Raw genomic sequence first — 11,443 nt, 5'->3', positions numbered from 1 at the left:
AACAATCATGGGAGAAAGAAGGGGTGCCTATGCACAGGGAGACAGCTCAGGGGGCAGGAGAGTATGGAGGGATGGACACTGGGAAGAGGTAACTATGTGGAGGAAGTGGGAGGGGAGCTGTTGCATTGTGGTAAACTGTGGTCAACGACATGAGACAAAAGTATATGTGAACTGCTGTATGGAAAGTGAATTAGCTCTGTAAATCTTCACCCAAATCACAATTAAAAAACAAAAACATATACTTCTTTGTAAACTTTCACCCAAATCACAATAAAAATTAACAAAACAAAAAACTATATACTTCTCTTATAGACATTTCCAAGTATACTTATCTTTTCTCTGTTTGCTAAAGGTTACAATTTTTTTGTGAATGAGTTTTGTGTCATAAAGCAGAGTCTTATTCCAATATCCTTCCTTTTTTAAAGCTAGAAGAGACAAGGAAAAAGCTGTGTGGCAATAAAGTGGAACAAAAGGAAAGTTATTATCTCATTTTTACAGTAAGATCATCTAATAAATTATTTTATTCAGGATTAAGCAAATGAATTTGGACATTAAAAATAAACAAATTATACCTGCCTGATAGTATGAGCCAGCAGAAAGATACAGACACCCCTCCCTCTATCATATTTACTATTATTTCATTTAAAGTACAACAGGTAAAAATTCACATATTTTACCCCAGGAAAACACCCAAAGGTATAATGGGCAAGGAGGAATTGGCCAGGACAACATAGAGACAATTACCTGGTGGAAGAGATTAAAAATAAATGCAGAAGACAATGGGATACACACAGAACTACATCTTTCATGGGTAAGTAGGGTAAACACTGTCTCTTCCCTACAGCATAAAAGTCTCTTCACACAAAATAACCTTAAAAACCCCCAAAATCCCACTGCCATTGAGTTGATTCTGACTCAGAGGCGACCCTACAGGATAGTACAGAACTGCCCCACAGGGTTTCTAACGCTGTAAATCTTTATGGAAGCAGACTGCGTCATCTTTTTCCTGTGGAGCAGCTGGTGGGTTCAAACTGCAACATCTGGTTAGCAGTCCAATGTTTTAATCATAGGACCACCAGAGCTCCCTTGAAAAATAACCGTAAGAGTTGTATATTCATCTATCTCACAGTTTCTCAAAAGCAGACTGCTCTGTTGTTCCCCATCACTCCTGTTAAGTACTTACTATCATCTCCAACAGGACCTGCTGAACACTGTGCTGGGGGGTCCCGTGCCAGGTCATTCAATTCCTTAAGAAAGAGTAAAGAAAAAAATATTATTTAACATAAATGTAACCTATCTATAAATAAAGTTTACATTGCTACCAATATTCTTTGTGCTACCAGCGTAGCTCTTTAAGAGTATGCCTTCAATGTCAGAGAAGTATATTAGTGAATCTTTAAAGTACTTCAGATTCCTGAATGTACATGTCTAATTAAAAAAATAAACCATTTTGTTTTGTTCAGAATTTAGTAGGTAAATATGTTAAGAAAGATAAACAGGTAATACATTTAGTAATTACCTTTAGAGCTAAAAAAGTGTTTTAAAGCAAGAATTTATTATTTTTCAAAAAGGATCTAGTCTTATTTTTTTAATCTCAAAACTATTAGGTTATACTTAAGACAAGCTCTGAAAGTTAAAAATGTTCCAAATTATACTGGATTGTCTGACACAAGGTGTTGATGTATTTGCAGCTGATGTTTATACTAAGGTTCCAAAAGCAGTAGAAAAAAAAAAATTAAGATGTGTAAAAAAGGCTGACTAAAGTAATAAAAGTCATCAAAGAAATAAAAGTTTTATAATCAGAGACTGACCTACTTACAGTAATGCTCTACAACCAGATGCCAGTTTCCATAGTTATTTTAACCTAAGTGCCCAAAAGCTCGAGATCTGTTATTGGGTAGATAAGACAAGAAATCATTCTGTACCCCTTCTCCCAAGGCTTGTGATATGAGCTAAAAACAAGCCCAAAGGTACTCCTCGGAAGGAAGATGAGGCAATCTACTTCCGTAGTGATACTACCTCAGAAACCCAAGGAGGGGTCACTATGATTTGGGTCCGACTCAATGAAACATAAAAACAACAACAACAACAAGGACTACTTTGAAATTAAAATAATATTAATATTTTAGAACAATAACAGTAAAAAGGTAAACTGTACTATTTTAGAAGTGCAATAAAAACTATTTAGAATTTTAATAGAGTATATGTTTATATTATTCTAAATGTTATATATCTTTTAATGAACAAAATACATATTTGTTTCTGTAAGCTCCTTCTTCAGAAGTTCACTTACTCAATTCAGCCATTTTATTAGTACATCAATTAAGTAGTTTTATCCTATTTTTAAGTTTGGAGTATATATCATAAAGTACAGAAATACAGTTTTTTCAAGGCTTGAGATAAAGAATTATTTACCTTTTCAAGTTATCTCAAAATTTTTATATGAGTACCCCTACAATAGAGTCCTTTCCTCATATCCATGAACAATAGCAGCCTATGATACAATTCCCAAATGTTGTTTGTAATAACTAAGAATACATGCTTGATAATTTCATCTAAATCACAATAAAAAAAATAGTAAATCCCCATTTAAGTTGGAGAAAATGAAAGTCAAGGAAAAGGTTATATATGGAATGAAATTTTCTTTGTTGGCTATCAGGGATGGTAAGGAAGGGGAGGAAAAATTCCTAGATAGGTTAAAAAAGTGTACACACACACACATTTTATATATATATATATATAAAACAAAAATTGTTATTGGTTACCAGGGGTAGGAAAGGTGCTCTGGTGGCACAATGCCTAAGGCATGTGACTGCTAATCAGGAGGTTGGCAGTTCAAACCCACCAGTTGCTCCATGGAAGGAAGATGAGGCAATCTACTCCTGTAAAGATTGATTGCCTTGGAAACCCAATGGGGTTACTATGCATCAGAATAGACTCCATAGCACTGGAGTTTTGAGAGGAAGAAGGGAGGGGGAAGGGGAAGCTTTTGTTTGCTGGGCACTGAGTTTATGCTAATGATGGTAAAACATTTTGGAAAAGGATAGCAGTAATGGTGGCACAACATGAAAAATGTCATTAACATTGCTGAGCTGTAAATGTGGAAGATGTTAAGCTGGTGAATGTCTTGGTGTGTATGTTTTCACCACAATAAAAGTAAATTAAAAAAAAAAAAACGAAAAAGAAAACTTATCATCATCTAAGACAAATATACCATTTCACATAAACTATCTGGAATAGGCAGATGCATAGTGCCAATCATTTATTAGTGGTTACCATGTCACATTAAGGTGTGCCTGACCCAAGCCATGGTATTTTCAATCACCTGCTATCACACAAAACCTGGACAATGAAGAAGGAAGATCAAAGAATCAATGCCTTTGAATTAAGGTGTAGGTGAAGAATACCGATTACATGGACTGCCAGAAGAACGAACAAATCTGTCTTAAAAGAAGACAACCAAAATGCTCCTTAGAGGCAAGGATGGTGAGTCCATCAGGAGTGACTAATCCTAGGACATGCTTGGTTTAAAAAAATAAAAGAGGGTCAGCAAAAAAAAAAAAAAAAAAAAAAAGAGGAAGACTTTCAATGAGATGGACTACACAGTGGCTCCAACAACAGGCTCAAACACAGTAATAATTCTGAGAATAGTGTAGGACCTGACAGTGTTTTGTTCTGTTTTATGCAGGGTCATTATGAATTAGAACAGACTCAAAGGTACCTAACAACTACCGGGGGCTGAAGGGGGAAGGAAATGGGGAGATATTACATTTAGAAATAGACAGTGGTGAAGACTGCACAACATGAATACAATTAATGTCACTGAACTGTACACTTAAAAAATGATTTAAATGGCAAATATTGTTTGCCACCATATAAACATAACAATAAAATAAAAAAAACTAAAGCAATTGTATCCATCTAAAGGGTATTTTAAATAGTGAAAATCTAGTTAGATTGAGTAAACATAACCTGCAAAAATGATGTCCCTACATCAACATGAAAACAGAAGTTGAATGTTAAAATCTTAAGTGATCTAGACAGAACACCTGGGCAGAGAAAAATATTATAATATGTCTGGCTTTTTCATAAAAAGGCTTAACAGTTGATTTTATCTTTTGGCTTTATGACTACACATTAATTTATTTTACTTACTTTCTACACTAAGAGAAATTTGTTTATTATATGTTGTTGTTCGGTGCCACTGAGTTGGCTCTGACTCACAGTGACCCCAGGCACAACAAATGAAACACTGCCTGGTCCTGCACCATTCTCACACTTCTTGCTATGCTTGAGGTACATCGTTGCAGCCACTGTGTCAATCCATCTTTTGAGGGTCTTCCTCTTCTTCGCTGACCCTCTACTTTACCAAGCATGATATCCTTGTCCAGTATATGGTCCTTTCTGATACAGGACCAAAATAGATGAGATGAAGTCTGGACATTCTTGCTTCCAAGAAGCACTGCAGCAGCACTTCTTCCAGGACAGATCTGTTTGTTCTTCTGGCATCCATGGTATTTCAATACTTTTCACCAACACCATAATTCAAAGGCATCAACTCTTCTTTGGTTGTCCTTATTCATTGTCCAGCTTTCACATGCATATGAGACTGAAAATACCATGGCTTGGGTCAAATGCACCTTAATCTTCCGTGACATCTTTGCTTAACACTCGGAAGAGTCTTTTGCAGCAGATCTGCCCAGTGCAATACAACATCTGATTTCTTCATTGCAGCTTCCATGGGTGTTGATTGTGGATCCAAGTAAAATGACATTCCTGACAACTTCAATCTCTTCCCCGTTTATCATGATGCTGTTTATTGGTCCAGGTAAGGATTTTCCTTTTCTTTGTTGTTGTTGTTGTTAAGTGCCGTCGAGTCATTTCCGACTCATAGCGACCCCATGCACAGCAGAACAAAACACTGCCTGATCCCGCTCCAGCCCCACAATCCCTGCTATACTTGAGCCCATCATTGCATCCTTTTCTTTGTTGAAGTATAATCCATATACTGAAGACTGTATTCTTTGATCTTTATCCCATCTTCACTTTCATCTAGCAAGGTTGTGTCCTCTGCATATCACAGGTTGTTAATGATTCTTCTTCATCTAGTCCAACTTCTCAGATTATTTGCTCAGCATGCAGACTGAGTAAGTATGGTGAAAAGATATAACCCTGACACATACCCTTTCTGATTTTAACCATGCAGTGTCCTCTTGACACTTCTGTTTGAATGACAACTTCTTGGTCTATGTACAGGTTTCTCATGAGAACAATGAAGTATTTCTGGAATTCCCATTTATTGCAGTGTTATCCATAATTTGTTAGGATCCACGTAGTCAAATGCCTTTGCATAGTTAATAAACACAGATAAACATCTTTCTGGTATTCTTTGCGGCCAACCAAGATCCATGTGACATCAACAATGGCATCCCTCCTATGTCCACTTCTGAATCCAGCTTTAATTCCTGGGAAGTTCTGTCAATATACTCCTGCAACTATTTTTAAATTATGTTCAGCAAAATCTTACTTGCATATGATAGTAATGATAATTGTTTGGTAATTTCCACATTCTGCTGGATCACTTTTATTTGGAATGGACACAAACGTAGATCTCTTCCAGTCAGCTGGCCAGGTAGCTGTCTACTAAATTTCTTGCCATAAAGCAGTAAGCACCTCCAGTGCTGCATCTGTTTGTTGAAACATCTCAGTGGGTATTCATTATGTCAATTCCTCAAAGTTTGTTTTTTGCCAATCCCTTGAGTGCAGCTTGGACTTCTTCCTTTGATACCATTGTTCCTGATCATACGCTACCTCCAGAAATAGTTGAACATTGACCAATTCTTTTAAGTACAGTGACTCTGTGTATTTCTCCCAACTTCTTTTGGTGCTTTCTGCATTGTTCAGTAGTTTGCCCATAGAATCCCTTAATAATGCAACTCAAAAGCTTGCATTTTTTCTTCAATTATTTTCACCTTGAGAAATGATGAGCATGTTGTGTTCATCTCTTTCGTTTTTCTAACTCCAGATCTTTGCACATTTCATTATAACACTTTACTGTCTTCTTGAGCCACGCTTTGAAATCTTCTGTTCAGTTGTTTTCTTTCATCATTTCTTCCATTTGCTTTAGTTACACTCTGTGTGGGAGCTCTGGCGGTGTAGTGCCTAAGGCATCTATCTGACTGCTAACCAGAAGGCTGGTGGTTCAAACCCACCAGCCACTCCTTGTAAGGAAGGTTGGGCAATCTACTTTCATAGTGATACTGCCTTGGAAACCCAAAGAGGGGTCACTATGAGTTGGATCCGACTCCACAGCAATGAATTTGGTTTGTTTTTGATACTCTGTGTTCAAGATTAAGTTTCACAGTCTTTTCTGACATCCATTTTGGTCTTTTCTTCCTTTCCTGTCTTTCTTCACATATGATGTTCTTGAGGTCATCCTACAACTTGTTGGATCTTCAGGTACTGTTTTTCAATGCAACAAATCTACTCTCCAGATGGTCTCTAAATTCAGATGGGATATAATCAAGGTTGTCTTTTGGCTCTTGTGGACTTGTTTTAATTTTCCTCAGCTTCAACTTGAACTTGCCTAAGAGCAACTGATGGTTATGTTCCACAGTCAGCTCCTGGTCTTGTCCTTCCTGGTGATAGTGAGTTTCTTCAATGCCTCTTTCCAAAGATATAGTCAACCTGATTCCTGTGTGTTCCATCTGGCAAGGTCCATGTGTATAGCTGCTGTTTATGTTGTTGAAAAAGGTACATGAAGACTCTGATCTGAAGATGGAGGAATAGGCAGACAAGCAACATAGACCCTCTTCAACAAAGCAAAGAAAAAACAATTGACAGAGATACAGAAGATAATCTTGGAGCCCTGAGCTTTGAAAGGAACAACACAGTAGTGGATTAAGCACTAACTAGTGCAAAAACCAGAACAAAAACAGTGAGTATAGAGATTGTCGAAGCAGCGGACTGTCAGCTACTCTGACGGGACCAACAGCCTGAATATTTCCAAGTGGTGTTGGGACCTGAGAATTGACCCTGGTCACCAAGGGCTGCAGGGACAACTGCTCTGGTGGCCTAGAACTAGGAAGGGAAACAGCAAGAAGGGAGAAAACCTGAGCTGTGGACTTTCTGCTGTCCGGAGGGTACAGCCATTTTGATTGTTTACACGTGGCAGCCATTCTGGATATTTAAAGTGACCGAAGGCACAGCCATTTTGAATGTTTATAAGTGGCAACCATCTTGGATTTTAAAGTGATGGCATTCTCATTCAGATTCCAGGATTCTAAGAACAGTCTCTGTTTACCAGGGGTGGCAAGGACATACAAGAGGCTGCAAAGGAAAGGAGACAGGTGGTGAGTGTATAAGTGCTGTCAACTAGTGAATAGAGGAGCACAGCAAAGTACCTTGCCTGTATAGATAACACACAAAACAAAGAAAATGAAAATTGTGGGCAAGTCACATAATCACCAATTAAATATAAGCACAAAAACATCACAATGCCTCAGAGACAACAAAGCATTACAGTCCACACAAAGAAACAAGATAAAGCAGAAGAAACAAGGGACCAGGATACATCAAAGCAAAATGAAGAAAGCCTAAGGTTCATGTGGGAGACTATTAAAAGGAATAACCTACGTGTCTTTGTAATTCCACAACAAGAAGAGACAAATGAAACCACTGAGAAAACTGTCCAAGATTTGCTGGAGGAGAACTTCCCTGATATGATGAAAGTTGAGAACATATCCATTCAGGAAGTCCAATGAACCCCAAACAGGATAGACTCCAAAAGAAAAACACCAAGACATATCATCATCAAACTCACCAACAAAACCAAAGACAAAGAATCATGAGAGCAGCATGAGAAAAACAAAGTTACCTAAAAGAGGCAAAAATAAGACTAAGCTCGGATTTCTTGACAGAAACCATACAGGTGAGAAAGTGGTATATATAAAACACTAAAAGAGAAAAATTTCCAACCAAGAATTATGTACCCAGCAAAACTGTCCCTCAAATATGATGGTGAAATTAGGATATTTCCTGATAAGCAGAAATTTAGGGAATTTGTTAAAACCAGACCAACCTTACAAGACATGCTAAAGGGAGCCCTTTGGACAGAGAAGCAACAACAGCCAACAACAACTGACCATTAACACATATGAAATACTACAATCAACCCAGTTATAGAAGTACCCAAAGTAAATAAGCCTACAAGATTGTAAAGAGGGAACGGAGACATCAATTGATAAATGAGGACAACTACAAACCAAAAAGAGGGAAAAAATCTGTGTCGTTACAGAATTTCTAGATTGTAGGGAAGTCAAGACAACTACAAGATAGAACAGACTGTTTTAAACTTGGGAAGAAAACTATAAATCACAGGGTAACCGCAAGAAAAATGATAAACTTTCACATCAAAATGAAAAAGAGGACCAGCATAAATATCAGAAAATACTAAAACAATAGCAATGAAGGAAGTGATAACATGATTCATAAACAAAATGAGCTCAGCATAGAAAATCATATGGAACAAAGAAAACAACACAATGATGGATGAACTTGGAGGACATTATGCTGAGTGAAATAAGTCAATCACAGAAGGACAAATATAATATTAGTTCATTGTTGTGGAGGGTCAAGGAAACTTTAAATAACTTGTGGAGGGAAACTTTCTTTGTTGGTTGCCAGGGGTAGGCTGGGAGGGAAGGGAACACCGCAAAAAAATAAAAATAAAAAAATAAATGCACTGACCTATGTCACTTTAGTTTTGTGTATTTCACTGTACATAAATTATATTTCAATAAAATGCAATAAAAATATTTCAATAAAATGCATTAAAAAAAAAGGTATATGAAATGAATAAACCAGTCTTGCAAAATTCTATGATACAATCTCTGGTGTTATTTCTATCACCAAGGCCATATATTCCAACTACTGATCCTTCTTTGTTTCCCACTTTTGCATTCCAATCACCAGTAATTATCAATACATCTTGATTACATGTTTGGTCAATTTCAGACTGTAGATACTAGTAAAAATCTTCAATTTATCTTTGGCTTTAGTGGTTGGTGTGTAAATTTGAATAGCTGTAGTATTAACTGGCCTTCCTCACAGATGCACGGATATTATCCCATTACTGACAGCACTGTACTTCAGGATATATCGGAAAGATCACAGCCATTGAAAACCCTATGGTTCTGCTCTGACACACATGGGTCGCCATGACAGGATTGAGCGTAGGGCTAGCATCAATCCCAAAACCAAGATAGCAAGCTGCCATCTAGATGCAATGACGGGTCTCTCCTCGTCCAGAGCAAAGAAGAATGAAGAAAATAAAAAATTCATGGAAACAATTAGTCCTAGTGACTGGTACACCATCTGATTTGCAGCCTATACAGCTATGAGACCAGAAGAACTAGATGGTGCCTGGATACCACTATCATCCACTTGGAAGGGGATCTATGTAGCAGATCTCTGATAGAGAGGGAGAACAATGTGGAACAAAACTCAAATCATTTGGAGGGGGAAAAAAAAAAAAAGTGGGGACCAGGTTTTCTGGTCTGATAGAGCCTGGTGGAACCACTGAGACTATGGCCCCTAGCTGCCGCCCTTCAGGTCTGGAATTGAACCCACACCTGTGGTTTCCAGCCAAACAAAAGACAGGCATATGAGTTGAACATTTACCTCAAGTAGATACACTCCTTGGAGAGAACAATCATAGGAGAAAGAAGGGCTGCTTATGCACAGGGAGACAGCTCAGGGGGCAGGAGTGCATGGAGCGATGGACACTGGGAAGGGGTAACTATGGGGAGGAAGTGGGAGGGGAGCTGTTGCACTGTGGTAAATTGTGGTCAATGTCATGAGACAAAGTGTATGTGAACTGCTGTAAGGAAAGTGAATTTGCTCTGTAAATTTTTACCCAAATCACAATTAAAAAAAAAGTCCCCTGTGTACCCTTCCAGAAGAAGTGACTACCCTGAATACCCTACGTTTAGTGTTTATCATTCCCATGCATTCTTTTATACCTTTAAATGTGTCCACAGGAGTCCCTGGGTGGTGCAAATGGTTAATACACTGGGCTGCTAACTAAAAGGTTGGAGGTCTGAGTTCACTCAGAAGGGCTTTGGAAGAAAGGGCTGTTGACCTACTTCGAGAAAGTCAGTCATAAACCCTATGGAGCATGGTTCTGTTTACATTGTATATATTCTCCTATACTTTACTTTTTCCTCAACATATGAACATGGTTTTCCAAGAAGATATATGAGTAGATCTCTTATTGCTGCTTATTTTGCTACTTTATATCTAAATCACATGCATTTTTTTCTTTAGTTGACATATAACTTTTCTATTTTTCACTATTAAATGCTTTGATAAATATTCTTGTACATGAGATTCTCTACATAAATACATCTTCAATTTAACTAGAAAGTGCCAGTTCTCTTTTCAATTATAATTTTCTTATTAACTCTATAGTTAATGTTTCATACAATAAATTATCTGCAATAATTATTTGTTTCAATTATTGAAAAGGAATTGTCTTCTAAATGGATCACTATTTTCTATGTGAAAAAAAATCTAGCTGTTCCTCACTTCAATAACTGGTTCTACAGAAAAACTGCATGGAGATTTTTATACTGCAAATACTGGAAATTAATCATCCTATGTGTAAGTATATAAATAAAAATAAGCTTTCCATGAGAACTGTAAAGATTATTCTATAACTTGTTTATGCAAAATGTAGGGGCAAGTAAGCAGAATTTAGGTTTTCCAAGCCTCATTATTCTTTGATGTTTCTTATCACTCTACTCTTAAGTAACTTCAACAGGTTCCTCAACTTTTCTAGATCAAGAGTTTTCCTATCTACAGAAAATCAGACTAAAGCAGAATTTTACACAGCATGGTTTGGTTACAGGTTTAGGTGTCAAATAAGTTTGGGAAATTTAATCCACATTCTTATACCTTAGAACATTCAAGGGTCTAAAGAAGTTCTAAAGAAAACACAACTCTATGGACACAGAACCAGCCTTCACTTCTCTTCTTGGCCAATTTTGCTTATGCCCCAACCCCAACCAAGATTTTATTCACATAAAATGCCTAATGTACGTGTCAAGGTCAGAAGTTTAAGTCTGAAGGAAGCAAGAAAAACATGTTCTTATATCTTAGACAAGGATAATGTTACAGTTTTAGGAGTAAAAGACTTTCAAGCATGACATAGAGAAACCTACATAATGGCTAAAACAGTCCCAAAGTCTTTTTTTCTTCTTCCTTGTCACCCCCATTTGTACTATAAATTTCTTCAAAATGTTTCTAAATGATGCTTAAAATAAGAGAAATCTCATGTTTGGCTAGCTTTTCAGGTATGGTTAATACAACATAAAATTTCCTTCCAAGGCAGATTACATGTTTCTATTAGTTTTCATAGAGGTTTTTTTTTTTTTTTTAAAGT

The 11,443-nt window shown here is 37.0% G+C and overlaps 1 protein-coding gene across 1 annotated transcript in view; it reads right to left on the bottom strand.

Moving 5' to 3' along the window:
• UBE2D2 (ubiquitin conjugating enzyme E2 D2) overlaps nt 1-1,426 on the bottom strand; it is a 26,867-nt gene extending 25,441 nt beyond the window's left edge. Inside the window, exons 1-2 of the mRNA XM_042780694.1 lie at nt 1,406-1,426; nt 1,184-1,247 (exon numbers count right to left, since the gene is read on the bottom strand). Coding sequence (XP_042636628.1) covers nt 1,184-1,247; nt 1,406-1,426 — 85 coding nt within the window. The remainder of the gene's footprint in view (nt 1-1,183; nt 1,248-1,405) is intronic.
• Between the last annotated feature and the right edge of the window lie 10,017 nt (nt 1,427-11,443).

This window comes from Orycteropus afer, unplaced genomic scaffold (genome assembly GCF_000298275.1).
Source record: "Orycteropus afer afer isolate SDZICR_OR568_19922 unplaced genomic scaffold, OryAfe1.0 scaffold00056, whole genome shotgun sequence".
Taxonomy (NCBI): domain Eukaryota; kingdom Metazoa; phylum Chordata; class Mammalia; order Tubulidentata; family Orycteropodidae; genus Orycteropus; species Orycteropus afer.
This window is presented reverse-complemented; position numbering and strand designations above follow the sequence as displayed.